The sequence below is a fragment of the Rana temporaria genome, chromosome 10, assembly GCF_905171775.1.
Source record: "Rana temporaria chromosome 10, aRanTem1.1, whole genome shotgun sequence".
NCBI lineage: Eukaryota > Metazoa > Chordata > Amphibia > Anura > Ranidae > Rana > Rana temporaria.
In genome coordinates this window covers 15,065,245-15,092,796 of record NC_053498.1, presented here as the reverse complement: position 1 = coordinate 15,092,796, position 27,552 = coordinate 15,065,245, and the positions used below count along the sequence as shown (strand labels likewise).

The 27,552-nt window shown below is 39.4% G+C and overlaps 1 protein-coding gene across 2 annotated transcripts in view; it reads right to left on the bottom strand.

The window, feature by feature from the left end:
• Positions 1-216: 216 nt before the first annotated feature.
• LOC120916353 (sialic acid-binding Ig-like lectin 12) overlaps positions 217-27,552 on the bottom strand; it is a 33,005-nt gene continuing 5,669 nt past the window's right edge. The window contains exons 2-10 of one of the 2 annotated variants that reach the window (XM_040327268.1): positions 27,230-27,332; positions 23,926-24,279; positions 21,014-21,370; positions 18,282-18,524; positions 11,943-11,972; positions 10,492-10,764; positions 9,328-9,421; positions 3,284-3,401; positions 217-1,930 (exon numbers count right to left, since the gene is read on the bottom strand). In XM_040327268.1, coding sequence (XP_040183202.1) covers positions 1,826-1,930; positions 3,284-3,401; positions 9,328-9,421; positions 10,492-10,764; positions 11,943-11,972; positions 18,282-18,524; positions 21,014-21,370; positions 23,926-24,279; positions 27,230-27,329 — 1,674 coding nt within the window. In that variant the 5' untranslated portion in view covers positions 27,330-27,332 and the 3' untranslated portion in view covers positions 217-1,825. The remainder of the gene's footprint in view (positions 1,931-3,283; positions 3,402-9,327; positions 9,422-10,491; positions 10,765-11,942; positions 11,973-18,281; positions 18,525-21,013; positions 21,371-23,925; positions 24,280-27,229; positions 27,333-27,552) is intronic. The other variant, XM_040327269.1, reaches the window with a different exon arrangement.

Below are 27,552 nucleotides of genomic sequence, written 5' to 3'. Positions count from 1 at the left end.
TTAGCCTCCCCTTCTGCTATTGGTAGCTACTTTAATCCTACTCAAAAAGTGTGTGTGTGTGTCACTACTATGTAATTGATGATGTACCGTATTTTTCGGACTATAAGACGCATTTTTTTCACCACAAAAAAATGGTTGAAAATGCCTGTGCGTCTTATAGAGCGAATATAGACCGGCCGGCCGCCCAATCCCCCCCCCCCCCGTGCCTCCTGCCGCCGAATGCTGAGCCAGCCGCATAACTCCTCAGCTGTCAGGACGGGAGCATCTGTGTGTCCGTGACAGGGAGCTTGTTCCCCCTCCTTCTCCAGGCAGAGTCTGCGTTCTCCCAGCCACAGACAGCCATGCAAAGTAGGCTGTCCGTGTACACCCCTCCTTCTCTGGGCAGACTGAGCTGGATGTCTCGGTTTGTCTGCCGTGTTCTCCCAGCTTCTCACAGCAGAGCAGGCTCTTTGTGTCCCCCCCTCTTTCTCTGAGCAGCAGCACAAGCTGAGTGAGAGATGAAAGACACACAGAGCGGGCTGTGTCTGTGTACATTCCATTTCCTCTCCCTTCTTCTGTGAGCAGTGGGGGTGGGGATTGTTAAAGCAGCAGGACTGAAAAACTTGCAGAGGGGGACTGCATTGCAGGCAATTAGTGTGCAGTAACCACTAGCAACTGAATGGTGAGTGACAATCTGTAGTAACCTCTAGAAAACAATCAGCAAGCAGTAATGTAATTTTTTTTTCTTGTTTTTTTCCTCTAAAACTAAGGTGTGTCTTATGGTCAGGTGCGTCTTATGAACCGAAAAATACGGTAATATGACTTTGTGTTTTATATGTTACAATGACAACCAAGTCTAGCGGCCATCTTGAATTCTTGCTATCTTTACCCTCTAGAGGCAGTGTTGTATAAGAAATTACTTTTATTGTTATTTTCATGACCTTCTGTCCTCGGCTTAGTAAAACACTATTAATTGTCAAATGGTTGACAATCATGTGTCAATTTCCCTAGCCATCCTAGCATCTCCTGGAAATATATAGGTTGAGAAAGTCTACCCCACACCATTTAGCTGAAGCTATTAAATTCCTTGAAACTGAAGTCATTATTCTAACGACAAGCATAACAGTTATTCATGAACATTCTCACTAATAGAATACCATGTTTGCAACATGTACCATAATGATATATATGCATTAATGGGTTTTTAAATATTAAAACAGATACAACATAAACATAATATGAAAGAAAAATGATTATTTAAAATATATAATACAATAGTTTAATTTTTGAATAAGCCCTCTTGTTTCGTAGCTTATTCTGGAAATACCAATTAGGTCTGTAAGCTCATGGTTCCCTTATCTTGTTTATTTTACTAAGTGTTCAAATCTTTAATTTATAACCTGGGAAGATGGTAGAGACAAGACTTACACAGTCTCCTTGTGAAAAACAAAAACCTCTTCTTTAGCGACAGTGAACTTAGTTTAACCTCTTTTTTTCCATTCCTCTGTTGATAAAGGTGCGTCACAATCTGTCTCCCATTGAGTTTGAAAAGGTGGCATATTTATTCCTAAAGAGAAGTGTACAGTAAATATTGCAGGAATAATGTGCAAAAGCAGTTGGGGCTGAGTACAAAGTTAAAATGCCATCAATGGCATTGAAGGAAGGATCCATGGAGGGTTAACAATTGTCAATGTGGGAAAGAGCTCTTACTTTGACAAAAAGAGTAGAACACGTTGGCAGGCAGATAGTATATTTGATGGATACTGAAAACTGAACCTTATGTATGGAGGTCACATTGTTAATTGCTAATACACCAAAGCATTCTTGATATATCTTGAGGGAAAACTCATGTGTTTGCATAAACAGACTCTTCTTCGAAAGGAACAGACTCCTCTTCAAAATTGAAATAAAGGTTCGTGGGTTCAGTATTGTACTCTGTTTCCTTTGTTTCCTACCAAAATAAAAAATATATAGTTATATATATATAAATATATCATTCATAAATTCCAAGCAAATCCAGGTTAGGATGAGTGGTGCGTTCCTCATGTACAGTATTCTGGGCCAGATTCATGTAGAATCGCGGCGGCATAACGTATCGTAGATACGTTACACCACCGCAAGTTTTCATCGCAAGTGCCTGATTCACAAAGCACTTGCGATGAAAACTACGCCGGCGGCCTCCGGCGCAAGGCGTGCCAATTCAAATGGGCGTGTGCCATTTAAATTAGGCGCGCTCCCGCGCCGGACCTACTGCGCATGCTCCGTTTCGCAATTCCCGTCATGCTTTGCGCGCTGTGACGTCATTTTTTAGAACGGCGACGCGCGTAGCGTACTTCCGTATTCCTGGACGTGTTACGCAAACGACGTTAAATTTTAAATTTCGACGCAGGAATGACGGCCATACTTTAGACAGCAATACGATTGCTGACTAAAGTTAGGGCACCCAAAACGACGACTAAATTTGCGACAGGAAACTAGACTAGCGGCGATGTAGCGAACGCGAAAATCCGTCATGGATCACCGTAACTCCTAATTTGCATACCCGACGCTGGTTTACGACGCAAACTCCCCCCAGCGGCGGCCGCGGTACTGCATCCTAAGATCTAACAGTGTAAAACAATTACACCTGTCGGATCTTATGGATATCTATGCGTAACTGATTCTATGAATCAGTTGCATAGATAGAAACAGAGATACGAAGGCGTATCAGGAGATACGCCGTCGTATCCCCTTTGTGAATCTGGCCCTAAGTCTTTTGTACTTAGTGCTAAGTGAAGCACTGTGTTTGTGATTTCCCTTTCTTTTAATAAATGGTGTTACATTATGATCCCCCCTACATGCCATGACTATTTATGAAGGTAATATAAGCCATAGCCATTGGAGAAAGGAAACCAGTAGCGAATTTAATAACAGGACTTTAATGACCAGCCTATACAGTTAACTGGTCATCTCCATTTGGTGAGTCTTTTTCTACTGGGGTTATATCTGTGAATAAACTTATTTGTTGTTATACTCCTGGGGGGAAATCCCTTGGAGATTGGACAGCACTGTGGAATGATGTGTACAATATATGGATTGTATTTGCTATACATTTACACTTTTTTCATTTTGAATTTATGCACATAATATTTTATCAATTATTGTATTATTGTTTTCTTTTTATTTACTATTGCTTTAAATTGCTTCACACTGAAGAACATGAAATATGCTTCTTGAAAAATAATATCTAAAACAAAATGCATAGAAGGCATATATAAACATCCATTAATGCAAGCTTTTTTTACATTAATAACATTAACTTCACCTTTTTAGCATCACTGCCAAATTCTGTGTTTTCATACAAGTCGTCTGGTTTGCAATCATACTGGTTATCTGTAGAGATGTGATTCTTGGCTTTATTTTCTTCCTCAGTGTTCTTGGTCCTAAGAGTTTAACAATGTACAAATGACTGGTGTGAGTAACATGAGGAGCTTTATGAGGAGTTTATGAGTAATCTCCATTAGCTACTGTGAATATTTGTATATATATATATATATATATATATATATATATATATATATATATATATATATATATATATATAGTTTAGAATAAGAAATAAGATTAGTGTGTATGTAATATTGTTGTTAGTAAGGGTTTAACCTAGCTAGATGTAAATATATGACAAGCTTTGAATGAGAAGATCTAATTCATTTAACAGTTCCTTTTGACTTGCAGGAATGTTGGGTGTTGATGTGTTATGGGAGACGCTCTGCTATTTAACTGTCATAATATTCAATGCAAAGAAGAGATACCATCTGAGTGTGTAGACTTGACAAGACCGAATTCATTAGCTAGGTAAAGGCCTTGTAGTCCTCTTTGTTAACCACTTAAGCCCCGGACCAATATACTGCCTAAAGACCCAAGGTATTTTTACAGTTCGGGACTGCGTCGCTTTAACAGACAATTGCGCGGTCGTGCGACGTGGCTCCCAAACAAAATTGGCGTCCTTTTTTCCCTACAAATAGAGCTTTCTTTTGGTGGTATTTGATCACCTCTGCGGTTTTTATTTTTTGCGCTATAAACAAAAATAAAGCGACAATTTTGAAAAAAATGCAATATTTTTTACTTTTTGCTATAATAAATATCCCCCAAAAACATATATAACATTTTTTTTCCCTCAGTTTAGGCCGATACGTATTCTTCTACCTATTTTTGGTAAAAAAATGTTATTGCATTTTTATTATTTATTTATTTTTTACTACTAATGGCGGCGATCAGCGATTTTTTTCGTGACTGCGACATTTTGGCGGACACTTCGGACAATTTTGACACATTTTTGGGACCATTGTCATTTTCACAGCAAAAAATGCATTTAAATTGCATTCTTTATTGTGAAAATGACAGTTGCAGTTTGGGAGTTAACCCCAGGTGGCGCTGTAGGATTTAGTGTACACTTAGTGTGTGTTTACAACTGTAGGGGGGTGTGGCTGTAGGAATGACGTCATCGATCGAGTCTCCCCTATAAATGGGATCACTCGATCGATGCAGCGCCATAGTGAAGCACGGGGAAGCCGTGTTTACATACGGCTCTCCCCGTTCTTCAGCTCCGGGGAGCGATCGCGACGGAGCGGCTATAAACAAATAGCCGCGCCGTCGTCCCGGATCGCTCCCCGAGGGAACCCGACCGCCGCGTGTAGCGGGGGGGGGGGTCCCGACCCACCTCTAGGCAGGCACGTACAGGTACGTTGATGTGCCTGTCCGTGCCATTCTGCCGACGTATATCTACATGAGGCGGTCGGGAAGTGGTTAACCAACCATTTATCCATTTCAAAGGGTGTTTGATATGTTGAGAATATTTATTTGATCTGTTCAGCAATGGACAATTTCCCCCTGTCCATGCATATGTAAGTGCCCCATTCAAGAGAAGGTGATGACCTTCTCTATAATTAATTTCTCTTCAAACTAATTATCACTAACTCATTAACCCAAGAGAGGAGGTGCTATCGAGGGGCTGAGCTATGCTAAATTAAGGGAAGAGGAAACTGTCCAACCTTGGCGAAGATACGCTCGCAGGGAGGAGATGGCCAACATAATTACCAATCAGGGTGGCCCTATTCAAGTCAATGAGAGATGGGCCTATATTTTTGGGAATAACAGACAGAGTAGAGGAGTCATGAGTCTGATGTGGGCCCAGGACCATCACTAGAGGTAAATATCATATCATCTCCTAGCGCTTAAGGTATACCTGCTTGTCATATGTTTGTTTGTTTGCTGTTTGTATTTTGATGAATATACTTGTATTCTTGTATTTTAACCTACTATTTCCTCCTTTGGTATAAGACTATAGATCAGGGATATGCAATTAGCGGACCTCCAGCTGTTGCCAAACTACAAGTCCCATGAGGCATAGCGAGACTCTGACAGCATCAAGCTTGACACCCAGAGGCAGAGGCATGATGGGATTTGTAGTTTGGCAACAGCTGGAGGTCCACTAATTGCATATCCCTGCTATAGATAGATGTTTGTGTATTAGATAGATGCTTTCAACTACTTCCTAATAAATGTTATTATATTAGAACTTTCACTCTTAGTCAAATAACTTTCATTTAACCCACATCATATCTTTGAGATAGTAAATTTTAAATATAACAAACGGTTAACAGACATTTGATGTGCTTGTGTGTGTATACTGTGTATGTATACATATATATATATATATATATATATATATATATATATATATATATATTGCAGTCGTGGTGGGACCAATTATCAATTCCAGACTTGACTATGCAAATGCCCTCTATCTCGGACTCCCTAAATACCAAATCACTCGTCTGCAAGTCGTTCAAAATACAGCCGCTCAACTTGGGACTGGCAAAAAAAACATGGGAATCAATCTCACCTTCACTGAGATCCCTTCATTGGTTGCCAGTAAAAGACAGAATCACTTTCACGGCACTCTGTCTAATGCATAAGTGCATTCAAGGAAACGCCCCCCCAATAACTATGCGAAAAAATAAAAGCTCACAACCCCAATCGTATTCTGCGATCCACCAATCAAAACCTTGTCCAGATACCCAAAGCCAGATACAAGTCCAAAGGAGATCGAAGGTTTGCAGTCCAGGGACCTTGACTGTGGAACGCTCTACCAACCACCATTCGATTGGAGTCGGACCACTTGGCCTTCAGGAGAAAGATTAAAACCCATCTCTTCTGAGGTCAAAGGGTTTCACTCACGGAATGGATACAAGCGCCCAGAAGCGATTCAGTTTGCATGTGTTGCGCTATATACGTTTTCCACTCACTCATATACACAGTATATATTGAATTAAATCTCAAAAGAACATGCAAGAAACTTTTCACAAGACTTGGCAACATTGGCATATGTTAATGGATTGTGAAGAAGGCAAGAGATTGATGGCCGGAGTGGAGTGAGAGAAATGTTGGGCAATTCTCTTTACATTTCTACCTCTGTGGACACACTGTGGTTGCCTTGGTTCCCTGATGGCCCCCATTTTATTTTGGCCACCCCCCCTTTTTTTTTCTTCCCTACATTTTACTAGATTTGAACTGAATAGCCATGTTATGATCTTCTTCTCCACATAATCCCAGCAAAGGACTTTCTGTCCCCCTTTTGTCACACATTTTGGGCCCCAATTATGGGGACTATCAACCTTAGTGTGTTCCTCCTTGTCCTCCCCCTTGGTCATTTGTTTATTATTGGTTTTGTTGTTTAATTAAAAATTTGAATTCTATGAGATGGTACTATCCAGGGCTTTGTTTCTCAAGCAATAGGTGCTGGAACTCAACCACGACCCCCCAAAACCCTTTCACCCACACACACCCTCCAAATCACATAAAAAAGTGGGTGTGGTCAGTCAAATTCCACGAACAGTAGGAGGGTCTTAAAGGGGCATTAAATACCAGGATTGCATTACATACAGAGTGCAGAGTTCAGGGGGTTACGCACAGAGGGCAGAAACCAGACTTCTGTGTTTACAAGTGTCTGTGGTGAGCAGGCCCCCTGAAAAAAAGCCCTGGTCCTATCCAGTGGACAGATATTCTCTTTGTAATATGGAGGGGGAAAAAAACAGCAAGTTGTCTGTATTAGTATAGATTACTCTACAAAGCACACGACAGACCAAAGAATATCGATGTATGCAATGTCTCTGTAATAAGGCAATGAAAAATATTCCTCCATGGCTGATAATATTTTTGATCAGTTTTCTGTGATCTCATTGAATTCTTTAACCACTTCAGCCCCGGGCCATTTGGTTGGCCAAAGACCAGAGCACTTTTTGCGATTCGGCACTGCGTCGCTTTAACTGACAATTGCACGGTCGTGCGACATGGCTCCCAAATTTACGTTTTTTTTCCCCCACAAACAGAGCTTTCTTTTGGTGATATTTGATCACCTCTGCGTTTTTTATTTTTTGCGCTATAAACAAAAATAGAGCGACAATTTTGAAAAAAAAAACAACAATATTTTGTACTTTTTGCTATAATAAATATCTCCCAAAATATATATATATAAAAAATTTCCTCAGTTTAGGCCGATACGTATTCTTCTACTTATTTTTGGTAATAAGTAGAAGAATACGTATCAGCCTAAACTGAGGAAAAAAAAATCTCAATAAGCGTTTATTGATTGGTTTGCACAAAAGTTATAGCATCTACAAAATAGGGTATCGTTTTATTGCATTTTTATTAATAATTTATTTTTCTAGTAATGGCGGCGATCAACGATTTTTATCGTGACTGCGACATTATGCCGGACACATTGGACACTTTTGGCGCTATTTTGGGACCATTCACATTTATACAACCATCAGTGCTCTAAAAATGCACTGATTACTGTGTAAATGTGACTGGCAGGGAAGGGGTTAACCACTAGGATTCTCACTGTTAGGGGGAGTGGCTATGAGTGACACGTCACTGATCACTGCTCCCGATGAGAGGGAGCAGATAATCAGTGACATATCACTAGGAAGAACGGGGAGATGTTGTGTTTACACTGACATCTCCCCATTCTTCAGCTCCGTGACACGATCGCGGGACACCGGCAGACATTGAGTCCGCGGGTCCCACGGGCGCGGTCACAGAGATCGTGGCAGGGTCGTGCGACCACACGGCGGAAAATTTTAAGGGACATACCTGTACGCCCGTTTGCCTGGCTGTGCCATTCTGTCGAAGTAAAATTTTGTGCCGCGGTCGGCAAGTGGTTAAATAAAAATGTATAAAAAAAAATTAGGAACAATTTGATATTCTTGTTTGTAGCCTTGGAAACCAATCTGACCATCTGTTTTTATAATTTTTGTACACATGCCTTCTACTGAAGGCATGGGTTGTATAAAGACTTAGGGCCAGATTCACAAAAGAGATACGACAGCGTATCTCCTGATACGCCGTCGTATCTCTGTGATCCGCCCGTCGTAACTATGCGGTTGATTCATAGAATCAGTTACGCATAGATAGACCTAAGATCCGACAGGTGTAATTGACTTACACCGTCGGATCTTAGGATGCAATTCTAGGCCGGCCGCTAGGTGGCGATTCCATTGCGGTCGGCGTAGAATATGCAAATGACTAGTTACGGTGATTCACGAACGTACGATTTACCCGTCGCTCTAAATTTACGTAGTTTCTGTCGAGATACGCCGCGTAAAACTAAGGCTGCCCTCTTGGTGGCCTAGCCAATGTTAAGTATGGCCGTCGTTCCCGCGTCTAAATGTTAAAATTCACGTCGTTTGCGTAAGTCGTCCGTGAATGGCGCTGGACGCCATTTACGTTAACGTCGAAACCAATGACATCCTTGCAACGTCATTTAGCGCAATGCACGTCGGATAATTTGACGGACGGGAGCGCGTCTAATTTAAATGGTGCCCGCCCTATTTGAATTAGGCGGGCTTGCGCCGAGCGGATTTACGTTACACCGCCGCAAGTTTACAGGTAAGAGCTTTGTGAATCAGGCACTTACGCTGTAAACCTGCGGCGGTGTAACGTAAATGGGATACATTACGCCGCCGCAGCATAACGCATTTGTACCTGAATCTGGCCCCATATTTCTATCCCTGTCACTGGAGGCATTTCATCAAGAGGTAAGATGTGTATCAATATATTTAATTTAGATTGTATCTTATTCTTTAACCTTTGACTAAACCAAGTAAAAAAACAAAAAACAAACAAAAAAGAAGACATGATTACTATTTGTCAGCTTTAGTTCATCTCTACGTAATTTGTAAAATAACAAACGGTGTAACCCCATTACTTTAAAACAAATGTTTATTTGAGGTAGCTTCTGATTGGTTATAGCAGTTTATTTGCCAAAAAAAAGTTATCATCCCACATATAATAATATCTTACCTGCTACGCAACAGAAGCTTCAGTGTTACAGCAACCAACAAGAGGGCAGCAATTCCGACTACACCAGCAATCACAAAATACTTTGTATTGTCTGCTACAATAAAATAGACATATGCAGTTATTTAATTAAATGTGAGTTCCACACTATATATTGTACTGAATTCAAAATACAAAATAATACTAAAGTATGAAAGTGAAAAATAAATCTGCGCAATAGGACCAAATATTGCCTGTGAGTGAGTATAGAGTTTTTACGCCCTTAAATAATTAATTTAAGCAGCTGCCACTACCTGATTTATTTCACCTAGGTGAGATAATGATTTTAGAGCGGATGGAAGTAGGAATGGCTCTAGCTTTTAAAGCGCAGTGCTGATGTGGTAAATAGTGTTACAGACGCCTGTACTTAATAGTGAAAAACGCAGTGACATATAATCAATAGACATGTGCATTAGTTTTCATCCGAATGCATTTTCGTCCGAATTTCAGGTATTTTCTTTATCGTTTTAACAAACCATAACGAAAGCACAGAAAACGAAAAACGAAAGATCCGACATAAAAAAATGCTTTATTTTGGTTTTCGTGCCTAATCTTAACTCTATTAGTCCAATATTATTCTATATAAAGAGAAAAGATTGGACATACAGAGAAAAGATTCGACATTATAGATACATGAAAAAGAGTCGACATGGTGGACACATCGGACACTTTTGACACATTTTTGGGTCCATTGTCATTTTTACAGCAATAAGTGCTATAAAAATGCACTGATAACTGTAAAAATTTCACTGGCTGGGAAGAGGTTAACACTAAGGGGTTAATTGTGTTCCCTAGGTGTGTTTCTATCTGTTGGAGGATGAGACTGACCTAGAGGAAATTACAGATTCCCAGCTATTAGAAACTCACGATCTGCCTTTCTTCACAGAACAGGGATTTATGTGTTTACACACGCACACGTCCCTGATCTGCCTCTTGTGCCCACGATCACGTTTTGCTTATGTTAGTGATATGCAGGATGATATCCTAGACATATTTAAAGTCCCTTTAATTTTGTATCTGCATCACTTTCTATATTGTTTGGGATGATGCTCCCAGTACATTAGAAATTAGATACCTTATAATCCTACCACCGTTAATTTATATATTTGTTACAGTACATATACTTACATTGTACAATGATATTGATGGTTTTATTCATGGCCCCAAGATTATTTTCAGCCAAGCAATGATATTTATCTGCCCCACTGGTTGGTATTTTGCTCAGATAGAGCATAACCTCACTCCCGTTGCCCTTCTTGAGCACATTCTTCTCGCCCTTCATCCAGGTCACCTGAGCTTCTGGGTTACTGTCCACCAAACATTTCAGAGCCAGTGAGCTTCCTTCTTGTACTGTCACTTCCTGATTTGTGGTGCGGTCAGTGCTGATGTGGTTTTGCATTTCTGTATGACAGAAAAAAACAGCTATTAAAGAGGCACTGTCATGTCTGTGAACCCCTCTCCATCCCACTTTATCAGAATTTATTCAGTAATCGCCCAACATGCCTTTATCCATCACAGCTGGCACCAAACTATCAGCTAGTATCTGAGCCTGTAAGATGGGTTAATGTCATTGCCTTAGTCATGTGACAGCGCTTGGGACTATAAATTGGCCACTAGACCTGAACACAATTGGAGGTGCTCTCCCATGCCACATCTGTAAATTTTAGAGGGGAAACAAGAACAACGGTGCTCAAACAGTCACCATTGGGCCAAAGGCATAGAAAACAATGTGGTATTTCAGTGATATGGCATTCGGGCATGCCCCTGGGAGACAGTCTGGCAGACCAGGGGCATACCCACACGCCATATCACTGATATTCTTCCTTTTTGGATATTATGTAAAACTGGGCTATTGAATACCCCATCAGCATACAGGAGTTCTGTGTCGGTTATTCTCCTCTATACTTGGGATCTCTTTGATATGGTCCCTTGCTTGATGTCATATATGAGGCTCACATGACCCTGCTCAGCAATGCTCAAATTCTGATGTAAACAGGATCTACTGATTGTTGTTCTGCAGTCCTTCGGAACGCCATATATTTTGGATATTTTTGATCTAAAACGTTTTGACCACCGGACAGTGAGACTCGTTCTCTTTCTTTTTGTTACTTCTTTGAACCTTGACTGTTTCCTGAAGAAGCCTAACGGTGAAACGCGTTGATGCACAAGGGCTCACTGTACAAATTGTATAATTTTATATTTATGATTATACCATGTACTTTTTTCAATAAATTGTTATTTTTTCAAACTTTCACATTGTTTTCTATGCCTCTAAAGTCCAGCCCAATGGCGACTCTTTGAGCACCGTTTAACTGATATGAATACTCCTGACAAGAAAATAAATCATTGAAGTAACTTATTTCTCCAGGTGTGCATAAAAATGCAGGTTGAGCTATTGAGCTCTGTAAACAATGGGCTTCTTGCGACAGGAGATGGGGAGACACTGGAAAATGTTAAAAGGAACCGAGAGCACCACATGCAAGCTTTACAGAAGATATACAACTTGTTATGCAATGTTTCATATGTATAATTATATAAAAGAGTGAAAGCAGTAACATTTATGAAATGTTCTACAATACCTGGTGTGGTAATAATGATGGAAGGTGGATCTGTAATATAAACAGAAACAAATGTAAATCAATACACATTAGAACCAGACATTTACAGGTGAAACTCGAAAAATTTGAATATTGTGCAAAAGTTCATTTATTTCACTAATGCAACTTAAAAGGTGAAACGAATATATGAGATAGACTCATTGCATGCAAAGCAAGAGAGTTCAAGCCGTGATTTGTCATAATTGTGATGATTATGGCTTACAGCTCATGATAACCCTAAATCCACAATCTCAGAAAATATTAGAATATTACATGCAATCAATAAAACAAGGATTGTACATATTTGGACTCTGAAAAGTAAAAGCATGCATATGTACTCAGTACTTGGTTCGGGCCCCTTTTGCAGCAATTACTGCCTCAATGCGGTGTGGCATGGAAGCTATCAGCCTGTGGCAATGCTGAGGTGTTATGGAAGACCAGGATGCTTCAATAGTGGCCTTCAGCTCTTCTGCATTGTTCGGTCTCATGTCTCTCATCTTTCTCTTGGCAATGCCCCATAGATTCTCTATGGGGTTCAGGTCAGATGATTTTGTTGGCCAATCAAGCACAGTAATCCCACGGTCATTGAACCAGGTTTTGGTGCTTTTGGCAGTGTGGGCAGGTGCCAAGTCCTGCTGGAAAATGAAGTCAGCATCCCCATAGAGCTCGTCTGTGCAAGGAAGCATAAAGTGATCCAAAATCTCCTGGTAGACGGCTGCATTGACCCCAAACTTAATGAAGCACAGTGGACCAACACCAGCCGATGACGTGGCTCCCCAAATCAATACAGACTGTGTAAACTTCACACTGGATTTCAAGCATCTTGAAGTGTGCGTCTCTCCATTCTTCCTCCATACTCTGCGTCCTTGGTTTAAAAATTAGATCATTAGAAAAAGAGGACTTTGGACCACTGAGCAACAGACCAGGTGTGTTTTCCTTTAGCCCATGTAAGACGCTTCTAATGTTGTTTGGTGTTCAGGAGGCTTGACAAGAAAAAATACGACATTTGAAGCCCATGTCCAGGATCTGTCAGTGTGGGGTGGCTCTTGATGCACTGACTCCTTGTGAAAGTCCCCAACACTGTTGAATGGCCTTTTCCTGACAATCCTCTCAAGGCTGCGGTCATCCCTGCTGCTTGTGCACCTTTTTCTTCCACCCTTTTCCCTTCCACATAACTTTCTATTAATGTGCTTTGATACAGCACTTTGGGAACATCCAACTTTTTTTGCAATTACCTTTTGAGGCTTTACCTCCTTATGGAGGGTATCAATGATGGTTTTCTGCACAACTGTCAGGTCAGCAGTCTTTCCCATTATTGTGATTCCTACTGAACCAGACTGAGAGACCATTTAAGGGCTCAGGAACCCTTTGCAGGTGCTATGGCTAAATTAGCTGATTAGAGGGGGACACTTTGAGCCTAGAATATTGCACCTTTTCACAATATTCTAATTTTCTGAGATTGTGGATTTGGGGTTTTCATGAGCTGTAAGTCATAATCATCACAATTATGACAAATCACGGCTTGAACTATCTTTATTTGCACGTAATGAGTCTATCTTATATACTAGTTTCACCTTTTAAGTTGCATTCCAGAAATAAATGAACTTTTGCACGATATTCAAATTTTTCGAGTTTCACCTGTATAGTTTCATCAGATGATCAGTATTTTGTCACCTAATTATTCTGTAGCTACCATAGTACAATTTAAACTGAATCAGTCATTATTTTAATACCCAAAACCAAAGCCATGCTTGAAAAAAAAAAAAACTTTACATGTTAATGTTTCTTTCTCCGGCTCCCATGTCACTGTAGGTCAAAATAGTGATGTAGGGCCGGCAGAAGGAACCAAACAGCTTTGGGCATTTGACACCCATATAGGTATACTGGAAGATGTTTGAGAAGAGAGCAGAAACAGGCAACATGCATATAGTACCTTTTGATTTGGGGTTTAAAATAATGATAGAATCACTTAGCGCTGATCTAACCTAGGAGTTTGGACCAGCAAAGGAGCCCAGCTACCTACACAAATTAAAACTATACAGCCATTACAAAAAAAAAGATAGTGTCACCCTTCACTGCCGAAATTGGAATGTAAAATAGTGTAGTAAATGGGAAATATAGCTAAGACCTGTGGACTACCAGAAGGAGAAGAGACACAGACTACTGCGAGAAACGCGCAGAATCCGAAATCTAAAAGATCTGACATAAAAAAATTGTTATTTTCGTTTCGTTGCGACAACAGTTCAATATAGATAGAAGATTCGACGTGCGGTTGAATGTGCCTAACCTAACTCTATTAGTCCAAGATTATTCGACATAGAGAGAAAAGGTTCAACATTATAGAGACATGAAGATTCAACGAAGCAGCTAAAAACATAAGATTGCTGTGAGCGGACATTTATGGTCAAATGCTCCAACCATAGGCTATAGAAGAATTCTAATGTTGGTTGACTAGTAATAATAATTAATAACTATAATTATTACTAGTCATACAACATTAGAATTCTACTATAGCTTGTGGGCGGAGCATTCGACCGGAAATGTACGATTGTGGCGTCGTACAGTTTAGCTGCTTTCGTTGAATCTTCTTAGAACATTCTATAGAAATAAGCCTTCAATTGACAGATTCAACCTTATTTATTTTGGATTTTCGGACGATTGTACTTTTAACAAAACAAAATAAATAAAAACAAATTTCGGAAGTAACTAAACAAATGTATTTTTTGGAACAAAAGGAAATTCAGAGACAAAATAAATCACACATGTACACATGTCTACTGCCAGGACATCTCACCAGTTGGTTCTCCAAGAGATATAAGAGGTTGGTGGGTGATTCAACCTACCGGTGAACACTCAAAGATAAAACAAACACTTTCAGGGGGAAGTTTTAATTTGCTTGTTGCAACATGGTAGAAGTGAGAGTCCAAAGCCAAAGTGTATTTTGTTTTGGCTATAGCAAAGAATGGTAAAACTTTCTACCAGGTTTGTATTGCCATCTGTATTGTGCGTTTGTAAGATTCAGCCTCTATGTTTCCCCCAAGGCGCCTTCTGATCTTCCCTGACAATGAGGGAAGATCAGAAGTCAGCAGACAGGGAATAGAAGACAAATCCTCCACTACTTTCCCTCAATTTGAAAGGGTTTCTTTCCCTAACGGGAAGTTACGGGAAGTCGCCCTAGTGTTATACAGACAGTAAACGGAAAATTTGAGACATGAATGACTGAAGCACTGGATTTGATTCATCAGTAGTTTGTAGTTAAAGAAAGTCCCTTACATTCAGACAGGACACAATGGGATTGATTTACCAAAACTGGGGAGTAAAATCTGGTTCAGCTGTGCATGGTAGCCATGGTAGGTTCAATTAAGCTTTGGAAAAAAATCCTAGAAGCTGGTTGGTTTCTATGCAGAGGTGCACCAAATTTTAGTAAGTAAACCACAATGGCTTTGGTGAGACACAAACAGGGTACTCCTTCAGATAGGGGCTCCAGAGTTTGGAATCTGTTGCCCTAATTTCAATATCTCTTTATTGATTTTAATAAGAGAAAAATATATTTTGACAGGTCCGTGGTGATATAGGTACATTAGCAGGTCCATATACAAAGTAAGTAGTACATGGGAAGAAAAAAAAAAACATAAGTTCTAAATGTACCGTATTCCACATAGTAAATTATCAACGTATTATCACAGGGACACATAAAAACCATTGTTAATTTCATCAACTAAAACGACTAAAACATTTTAGTAGACTAAAAGAAAACTATTGTATTCAACTAAAATACGACTAAAACAATTGAGATTACTAAAATACGACTAAAACTAAAATGGCACTACAGACTAGTGTTAATTTTGAAGTCATATTAAAATTTAGTTTTAGTCTTTTGACTAAAATGGCATGTTGGTTTTAGTCCCATTTTTGTCTTTTGACTTGATGTGATTGTAGCCGTATTAGTGCAATTGTGACAGAGAAAATTGAGTACTGTCCGTGATACTTTTTTTTATTTGCACTAACATACAATTTTTCGTGGACAAGCTTTCGGGGTGGTTCCCCTTCTTCAAGGTCCAAGCAGTACTGATTCACTATTATTTGGGCAGAATGTTAAAGCAAAACAAGAGGGAAAGGAAAAAGAAGAAAAGAAAAACAAACATATACAAATCAATGGTAATAAAGATAGCAGCAGAGTTAGTGAGATAAGACAGAGGGAGAGCTATAGACTTGAGGGGGGGGGGGAATGCTAGTCACAGAGGGGGTCATAAAACTGTAGTATAATGGGTAAGGAAACCAATATCTAAATTTAGGCCATTCGTTTTTGTGTCAAAAATAATTATCATTCTTAGTTCAAATTTACAGATATTATCGCTATATTGATGATATCTTTATGATATGGACTGAAGGTGAAGAAAATCTAAACCAATTCTTCTCATTGATCAACACTTTTCACCCATCTATCAAACTAAAAATTGATTTTTCGAACACACATGTCAACTTCCTAGACACATGCCAACTTCCTAGTATACATCCTGGATGACAAGCTTCACACTTCGATATACAGAAAACCGACTGTCTTATCTCACTAACTGCTGCTATCTTTATTACCATTGATTTGCATATGCTTGTTTTTCTTTTTTCTTTTTTCCTCCTTTCCCGCAGAGATTTTTTTTTTCTTGTTTTGTTTTAACATTCTGCCAAAAAAATTGTGAATCAGTACTGCTTGGACCTTAAAGAAGGGAAAACACCCCGAAAGCTTGGCCTGAAAAATTGTATGTTAGTGTAAATAAAAAAAGTATCACGGACAGTACTCAATTTTCTCTGTCACAATTGCACTAATACGGCTACAATCACGTCAAGTCAAAAGACTAAAATGGGGCTAAAACTAACATGCCATTTTAGTCAAAAGACTAAAACTAAACTTAAATATGAATTCAAAATTAACACTAGTCTGTAGTGCATGTTCATACCTCAATTCCATAATGTATAACATATTCACTTTTTCACTCCAGCAGTATATAATGAGTTTGGAAATTGTAGAGAAATGTTAACAAATGCATTACAATTTAATTACACTCATTAGATTTTAGATGACTAAAATTAGTTTTGGTCGACTAAAATGTGCTGGAGATTTAGTTGACTAAATACAACTGAGGCCCCGTACACACGGCCGAGGAACTCGACGTGCCAAACACATCGAGTTCCTCGGCCAGTTCAGTCCTGGAGCCGCCGAGGACCTCGGCGGGCCGAGTTCTCCCATAGAACAACGAGGAAATAGAGAACATGTTCTCTATTTCCTCGCCGAGGTCCTCGTCGGCTTCCTCGGCCGAAAGTGTACACACTCGGCAGAATTCAGCCAGAAACTCGGTCGGAAGCTGAATTCTGCCGAGGAAACTGGTCGTGTGTACGGGGCCTCAAGCTAAAACAATTGCAGAAGACTAAAATGGGACTAAAACAAAAATGCCATTTTAGTCCAAATGCCGCGTACACAGAAAGAAAAGTTCGATGTGAGCTTTTGGTTCTGAAATTCCGACAGTGTGTAGGCTCCATCTGACTTTTTCTGTCGGAATTTCCGACGACAAAAATTTGAGAGCTGATTCTCAATTTTTCTGACAAGAAAAGTTCTTGTCGGAAATTCCGATCATCTGTATGCAATTTTAACGCACAAAAAAACATGCACGATTGGAATCAAGTCGACGCATGCTCAGAAGCATTGAATTTAATTTTTCTTGGCTCGTCGTAGTGTTGTATGTGACCGCGTTCTTGACGGTCAGAATTTTGTGTGACCATGTGTATGCAACACAAGTTTAAGCCAACATTCCGTCGGAAAAAAATCCACGTTTTTCTTGTCGGAATTTCTGAATTTCTGAATTTCTGGGATGTGAGCTTTTGGTCGGAAATTCCGACCATGTGAAGGCTCCATCTAACTTTTTCTGTCGGAATTTCCACCAGCAAAAATTTAAGAGCTGGTTCTCTATTTTTCACATAGGAAAAGTTCCTTTTCGGATCGTCTGTATGAAATTCCGACGCGCAAAAAAACACGCATGCTCAACGGAATCAATTTGACGCATGCTCGTAATCATTGAACTTAATTTTTTGCAGATCTTTGTAGTGTTGTACGTCACCGCGTTCTTGACGGTCGGAATTTTGTGTGATCGTGTGTATGCAACACAAGTTTGAGCCAACATTCCATTGGAAACAAATCCACGGTTTTCTTGTCGGAATTTCCGATCGTTAGCGTTTATTATACTGAAATGGTGAGATGAAAAACTCTATTTAAAAATTGCTAAATTTTAGCTGCTGTTTTTTTTCCCCAGCCACATATTTTATACTCACACTGAACATATAATGTTATTTCTTTTTGGGTATAACTCTTGAATGATGGGAAGGTCATCTTACAGGTCAATGAGGTTTGATGGTGACTCCGAGTCGGGACAAATGTCAGGTCTTTTGAATTGGTCCATATTCCCGTCTGATTCTTCCATGTAATTAGTGCGTTGGGTTCATTACATGTTATCGTCACCTTTTTACCTTCGGTCAGTATTCCGGGGTCCGAAATTACAGGTATTTCATTAACACCTACAAGAAGCCCCACCCCAAAAAAAACATTTTAAAGGTTTTAAAAGATGCTATTGATAAGATTTAATATTATGTCAAGATAAATGCATTTCTTTTATTGGTATTGACAAATATCAACTACTGGGCTCGTTACTCTTTTAGCCTTGTGACTAGGGATGAGCTTCAAGTTCGAGTCAAACTCATGTCCGACTTGAACATTGCCTGTTCCTGGAACAGCGTACTATTTGGGGTGTTCGCGGCAAATTCAAAAAGCCGCAGAACACCCTGGAAAAGTCTATGGGAGAAATCTAAAGTGCTAATTTTAAAGGCTTATATGCAAGTTATTGTCATAAAAAGTGTTTGGGGACCTGGGTCCTGCCCCAGGGGACATGTATCAATGCAAAAAAAGTTTTAAAAAATGCCCGTTTTTTTGGGAGCAGTGATTTTAATAATGCTTAAAGTGAAACAATAAAGTGAAATATTCCTTTAAATTTAGTACCTAGGGAGTGTGTAAAGTATGCCTGTAAAGCAGCGCTTGTTTCCCGTGTTTCGAACTGTCCATGCACAAAGTGTAATTTCTGAAGGATAAAAAGTCATTTAAAACCACTGCTCCCGAAAAAACGGCTGTCTTTAAAACTTTTTTTTGCATTTATACATGTCCCCTGGGGACTAGTGGGCGATGTGAGTGCACCCGCCAGGCACCCGCGATCGCTTGTGACACAGCGAGAACTGGGATCTGTGTGTGATCCTGGTTCTTAGTGGAGAAATGACTGATCGTCTGTTCATACAATGTATGAACAGTAATCTGTCATCTCCCCTAGTAAGTCCCATCCCCCCTCAGTTAGAACACAGAGAGGGAACACAGTTAACCCCTTCCTCGCCCCCTAGTGTTAGTCCCTTCCCTGCCAGTGACAATTTTACAGTAATTAGTGCATTTTTATAACACTGATCGCTATAAAATTGTCAATGGTCCCAAAAATGTGTCAAAAGTATCCGATCTGTCCACCATATTTGTCGCAGTCCCGATAAAAATCGCAGATCGCGGCCATTACTAGTAAAAAAATATAAAATAACAATAATAATGTCATAATTCTGTCCCCTATTTTGTAGACACTATAACTTTTGCGCAAACCAATCAATAAACGCTTATTGCGATTTTTTTTACCAAAAATATGTAGAAAAATATATCGGCCTAAACTGAGGAAGAAATATTGTTGTTGTTTTAAAAAAAAAATACGCTATTTATTATAGCAAAAAGTAAAAGATATTGGGGGTTATTTTCAAAAGGCAAATCCACTTTGCACTACAAGTGCAAACTACAAGTGCAAAGTGCACTAAAAATTGGACTGAAAGTGCACTTGATCTGAAATGAGGGAAAGCGCTGCTGATTTTATCATCCAATCATGTGCAAGCTAAAATGCTGTATTTTTATCTTCCTTGCATGTCCCCCTCTTATCTACAGTGACTGCACTTCCAAGTGCAATTTTAAGTGCACTTTGCACTTGTAGTTTGCACTTTTAGTGCAAAGTGGATTTGCCTTTCTTAAATAACCCACATTTTTAAATTGTCGCTGTTCTTTTGTATATTGCATATATTGTATATTGTGCAAATTCTGCTGAAGTCGGAACTGTTATGATTTCAACAAGGCAATGCAGTTCCGACTTCGGGGGCGATTTGACAGACATCTGTGAGGCCTCGTACACACGACCGAGGAACTTGTCGTAATTGAAACACCGTTTTCCTTGACGAGTTCCTTGTTAGGCTTGTCGAGAAACTTGACAAGCTTACTTTGCGTACACACTGTCAAGACCAATTCTCCTCGTTCTCAAACGCGGTGACGTACAACACATACAACGGCAGGGGAAGTTCAATTCCACTGGCACAACCCTTGGGGCTGCTTTTGCTAATCTCATGTTACTGCGTGATAAGTAAAAGTTTGGTCGGAGACGATTTGCACTTTTCAGTCTGTTACAGCGTGACAAATGTGTTATCTCCATTACAAACGCTACTTTTACTCCCGTCTCATACTTTATTCTGAGCATGCGTGGGTTTCTTAGCATACACACGCTCGTGTTTCTCGTCGAAAACCAGCCCGACGAGGAACACGGCGAGGAAATTGAGACTCCCGTCGAGGAAAAAGAGAACTTGTTCTCTTTTTTTCTCGTCGAGTTCCTCGACAGTTTCCTCGATCAAAAGCATACACACGACCGTTTTCCTCGGCAAAAAAGCTCTGCCACCAAGTTTCTTGATAGATTATGTAGAGGAAAACGGTCGTGTGTACGAGGCCTGAGGGTTTCTGCACAGATGTCTATTGAAATCACACCCAAAGTCACCAAAAGTAGTGCAGAAACTACTTTTGGGAATCGGTGCAAAGTCGGCGTCGCACCGATTCAGACTGTGCTATTGCCGGCAATAGCCACAGATTAGGCATGAGATTTGACATGCCAAATCGGACCAATGTGAACCTAGGCTTAAAATAAGCAGTTTACTTTTTTGGACAGTAAGCCTACCTGTGACCTGTATTGTTATAATTTTGGATATATAGCTGTGTTTCCGGTTGTTGTCTTTCCCATATTCAAATGCAAAGTGATACGTTCCAGAATCTTGCTCCTTGGCGTCAGTTATCTTCAGTGTGCAATCTCCATTATCTGGATTTCCCATTAACTGAAAATGTGGCTTTGTACCAACAATTGACTTGTCACTGGAGGCTGCAAATTCTTGGCATATCGTCTTCCAGTGACCTCTAGAGCCGGTAAAGGATTTCATGTGATCAGCAGTAAATGTACAAGGAATGGTGACACAAAGACCCTTCTGGACAGTAACAGTCTGATCCACCTGAATAGAATAGCCATCTACTTCTCTAATGTCTAAGAGAGAAAGATGAGTAGTAAAATGTTAACATATTCAAAAAACATTCAGAAAATGTAAAGGTGAAAGAAAAACTTTTGTTTTTTTTAGAAAGGGTTAGACCATCTGTTAAGTTTTTATTGCTGTCTGTGTCCCATGTGATCAGAGAGCAGCCTAGGATGAGAACATGGTCCTTCTACACAATATCTTCATTACGTACCGTATATGCTCCCTTGAAGGAATACACATTGCATTCTACACCCATCAAAACCAAGCCTCACTTCTTATGGTCCAACACACATAAGCACAGAGAATTTCCAGCTTTTGGTACGACAATCTCTCTACTAGAAGTACAGTAATTGACACTGGGGCTCGGGGGGGGGGGGGCACTCTGCAGTTAACCCTTTACATATGCAGGTAAATAATGCTTTAAATTCATGTAATATTTAGTATGTGATGCATACGGTTTTACATGGGTGAGATGCAGGGATAACGGTAACCCATTTATAACTTTGATACATTTTTGTGCTATGTGATGTGCAGTCCTTGCCTTTGATCTGTAAAATCTTAGTATGCAGATATATCAGGGCTGGACCAACCAATGGATGGACAGAAAAGACAACGGCCTTGGGAACTTCTAGGATAGGGGGGTGGGGCATAAAAGAGCAGAACGAGAAACCTATCCTGATGATGTTGTTCACAGCTAACGAAGAGGGGCAGTGCAAAAAAAAGGTAGAATCTGCAATCTTTCCTGACGGGGTAGTTCACTAGACATGTGCACGCTGAAATATTTTGTTTAGTAATTTTGTTTTCTTCCGAAAAATACATTTATTTAGTTACTCCCGAAATTCGTTTTTATTTTATTTTTTTCGTTAAGAAACGTATTCGTCCGAAAATCCGAATTAATTAAGGTTGAATCTGTCTTCGAAGGCTTATGGTGTCTGTCGAATGTTCTAAGAAGATTCGACGGAGCAGCTAAACTGTACGACGCCGCAATCGTACATTTCCGATCGAATGCTCCGCCCACAAGCTATAGAGGAATTCAAATGTTGTATGACTAGTAATAATTGTATTTATAATTTATTATTACTAGTTAACCAACATTCGAATTCTTATATAACCTATGGGCCGAGTATTTGACCTGGAAATGTACAATTGCGGCGTCGTACAGTTTAGCTTCTTGTCGAATCTTCTTAGAACTTTCGAAAGACACCATAAGCCTTCAATGACAGATTCAACGTTTGTATGTTTTTTGCTGCTTCGTCGAATGTATGTCTATGGTGAATATTTCCTCTCATGTCAAATGGTCTACCCCAACACTGTCTCTATCATGTCAAATCTTTTCTCTCTATGTTGAATATTTCCTCTCTATGTAGAATAATCTCGGACTAATAGAGTTAGGTTAGGCACATTCAACCGTAGGTTCGATAGACACAGATTGCTATTGTCAGCGTCATGTCGAATCTCCTATCTATATCGAACTGTTGTAGCAACGAAAACAAAAATAAAGCATTTTTTATGTCGGATCTTTCGGATTTTGGATTCTGCGCATTCATTTTCATTTGTTAAAACGATAACGAAAATACCCAAAATTTGGACGAAAATGCATTTGGATGAAAACGCATGCACATGTCTATAGTTCACAGCTAATGGAGAAGGGTTGCATTTTGGGCATTTCACCTTAAAGGTGCTAAAGGACCTTCTCTAAGCACTGACCCTGAGTAGCTGATAAACCAATGAATGACATAATGCATTATAAATATAACAATACGCCCACTTAATTACTTGACTGTAGACTTTCCAAAAAAATTAATCTGTGAAAACACTTTAAATCAGGGGTTTGTAACCAGCGGAATCCAAACCCCTGGAACCCCTGAAGGGAGTATGAAACTGAATCACTTAAAGCACATCTAGAATAAGAAATATTTTCATTTGGGAGATATCCCTTCACTTCCAGTCCCAGAGACACAGCAGGATATAAAAGGAAATCTTTTTAAAGAGTGCATAAATCTAAATTTTTAAACTCTTGTCACCAGAATTTCCGTTGGAAGATTTGCCTTCACTTCCTATTGTCCTCACAACTGTAAACTTTACAGAAGTTTACATAACATTTACATTATTGAGTATTGAAACCCAAGAACGAATTTAATATTTGCAGCTTAGCTGCCTTTAGATGTGATGGGTTTGTTAGTTTTTTAACAAGGTTTCTTTCTGTATTTTATCTAATAATAATGCAAACCTCTTGTCCTAGAGTGACAACAACCACTTATTTGTACTATATTTATAGAGGCAGCTATAGTTGACATCCAGGCTGGACTGCAAAAATGTCTGCTTTTGTTCATCTCCATTATATGAGGGATGGGACATTATATAAGAAGATAACATTGTTTTTCTCTTTCAGTTCACAGGGAGTGACAAGAAGATTTCAGGCAGGATCAACAGGTATTTCCTGTACTTGATGCAAATGTTTATAGCATGAAAAAATAAAAATGATTATCCACATCTAAGGAGTTGAAAAGATACAATATATTATATTTGTGCTATTGGATTTAGTTACACTTTCATTTGCACTCACCTGTTACCTCTACCTTTACTTGATCATTTAAATAATTATATTTATTTGTACCGTCTTCTTTCTCCACAAATCTGAAGAAGTAAGAGCCATTGTCTTCCTTCGTGGCATTGGTGATTTTCAAGGTGCAGTCACCAAGATCAGGGTTACCGAATGCATGAAAGTTTTGCTTCGTCACTTCAGACCTGTCAGTAGAAGCTACTTTGACACCTAATCTTGCCTTCCAATATCCTTTCGAATTTTTGAATTTCCCTCTACTGTCAGCAGTGAAATTACAAGGCACAATTGCACACATAGTCTGTGGGATTTTCACTTCATGGTTAACTTGAATGGTGTACTCAGTGGATATCACAGTCTCTGCGGGGAAAGATTTTTTTTAAGATTTTATAAATAGTTATTCTACATGAAAGGGATAGTTTGCTTAGAAATTTATTATAGGTGGAGCCTTGTGGGCTGAGACTATTCCTGGCTTCAAAAAAGTCTGAAATATTTAAATGGTGAGATCTCCCTGCCATATTCTCAAAATGTTTTTGTCCCCCTGGGAATTTTTCCAGCCACCTTTGTTTTCACACATGCACCCTCTAAAAGATGTCTAAACCTCCCTAATGCACATCTTCTGTATTTTCTCCTTTCTCTCTCCTTGGTGACGTGTCATCATGCAGGTATGTCTTCACAATACAATACTGGAGAGAACAGCACTGTCAGGAAAGGCATAGACACGTTAGCGCACACGTGCTCCTGTCACCAACATTGGTGCCAAAGGGGCTATTTAAAGTGAGTGCACCAAAGACTCTTTGCTGTTTGGTTTGCAGCTTCTGTGTGTCTGAAACCTGTTACCTGTGCTGACTTCTGATCTTGAACCCGGCTTGCTCTCACTAACCTTGTCTGTTTGATCTCCCCTTTGGCTTGTTTTGGACTTCTCTTCTGCCTGCTTCTCTGGCCTCATACATAAGACAGAGGAACTCGACGGGCGAAACACATCGTTTTGTTTGTCGAGTTCCTTGTTAGGCTGTCGAGGAACTCGACAAGCCAATTTTCTCCATTCCCGTCAAGGAAATAGAGAACATGCTTTTTTTTTTGGCTCGACGACTTCATCGACAGTTTCCTCATCGAAAAATGTACACACGACCGGTTTCCTCGGCATAAAAAAAAAAAAGCAAGTTTCTTGCTGTTTTTTGCCGAGAAACTCGGTTGTGTGTATGAGGCCTCTGCCTTTTTCCACCTGAATGCTATTGACCTGGCCTGCCTGACTCTGCATCTGCTTCTCTGCCTGCAGAAGTTCTGCTCTGCAAATCGCACCGGTTCCTGTCCTGCAATTCAGCCTGCCACAGCTCTGGTCTACCCAGCCCTGCCAGTCTGCCTGTTGCATCACCAGCCACGAGCACCCAGCCATACCAAATACTGGACTTATCCTAGTCACTCTGGTGTCACTGTGCTTCTGTGGCTACTGTCTCAACCTCAGGGTCCCACAAGCCGGTGCAGCAAGAGAGATTCTCTTTTACACGTCAGGCTCACAATCCAAGTACATGACAAGCATGCAATATATAAACATGTATTAGGAAAATGTTTTGTTAACTAGTTTCCAGGGGATGGGAGGGGTCTAGAAACACAGATGGGCTGTAAATTTGCCTTTTTAAATTGATTGCAATGCAATTTACAAATATTATGACATTTTGGTGACGGGAACTCATCACTCTAGGGGAGTACAGTACACACTCTTCTAGTGTATAGAATGTTGCATGGGTAAGGGAGTCTAACCTTTCAAATCCCACCCTACAATCCCATTCACAATCCAACCCACAATCCCACCCCACAATCCCACCCTACAAACCTACCCCACAATCCCACCCACCCACAATCTCACCCCACAATTATCCCCTACAATACCTCCTGCATCTTACTGGGAGCATGATCCCCACTGGATCCAGCTTACTATCAGACTGGAGAGTGGGCTTCTAGAGTGAATTATTATATGTTCCAGTAATACCTGTCCAGAAATTCTTTCTCCCCTAGATCAGGGCTACAATATGAATGAAGAAATGAAGAGAGTAGACACAGTGTATATATATATATTTATATATATATATATATATATATATATATATACATATATATATATATATATATATATATATATATATATATATATATATACACACAATCAGATCCATAAATATTGGGACATCGACACAATTCTAACCTTTTCATGGTCTTCCGGCTCTTTTGGTGTTGCTGAGCTCACCGGTGCGTTCTTTCTTTTTAAGAATGTTTCAAACTGTTGATTTGGCCACACCTAATATTTTTGATATCTCTCTGATGGGTTTGTTTTGTTTTTTCAACCTAATGATGGCTTCTTGCTTCACTGATAGTGATAGCTCTTTGGATCTTATATTGAGAGTTGAGAGCAACAGATTCCAAATGCAAATATCACACTTGAAATTAACTCTGGACCTTTTATCTGCTCCTTGTAAATGAGATAATAAGGGAATAACACACACCTGGCCATGGAACAGCTGAGCAGCCAATTGTCCCATTACTTTTGGCCCCTTAAAATGTGGGAGGCACATATACAAATTGTTGTGATTCCTACACCATTCACCTGATTTGGATGTACATTCCCTCAAATTAAAGCTGAAAGTCTGCAGTTTGTTTCATTTCAAATCCATTGTAGTGATGTATAGAGCCAAAAACATTAGAATTGTGTCGATGTCCCAATATTTATGGACCTGACTGTATATATATATATATATATATATATATATATATATATATATATATATATATATATATATATATATATATCCGAATTCATAAAAAAATGCAAACAAAAATGATATAAAAAAAATAAAAATAAAGTGATTTCAAGCACCTAAATAATCTTTTTCTTAAACAAATCTAAATTGTTCATAAAGGTTTGAAGGACACATATGATAAATATATTACTGTTCATAAAAACCATTGTGAAATGGAAAATTCATATACTGTATTTATTGGCGTACAACACTCACTTGTTTACCCTGAAGATAGAGGGTAAACTGTGCCTGCGTGTTATACGCAGGGGGCTGTGGAAAGTTTTTTTCCTGAAACTTTCCTCTTAAAGTTAGGGCGGGCGTTATATGCCTGTGCGTGTTATACGCCGATAAATACGGTATATGCCATTATTTGACAATAGTAGAAATCAGAAAAGAAATACTCATATTACCAAAGCATTTATAAGCTGTAAAATATAACTAAAAATTAGAAATGAGGAAACGAATGTTAATACTGATAAAATGTTCTATAAAGCTCTGAAAATTTTCTCACAGACCCATTGAAATGAGGAACAGAATTGTCACCAGCTGTAACCCGAGGCGTCCATCTTTTCTTGTCCACATCCTGAAACTGAGATACCACTGTGCAATGAGCATGACCTGTGAACAATGATGATTCATTAGATGAATTTACAAACAAATGCATTTTATAGAACAGTGAAAGCTTAAATTACCGGGTTCCCCCAAAAATAAGATCTACCCCGATATTAAGACCTACCTAGATTTCAGCGAAGGGCTGCAAATTAAGCCCTACCCCGAAAATAAGCCCTAGTTGAAAGTGGTTGGAAAAAGGTAGAATCCACTGTCCTATAATAGTACA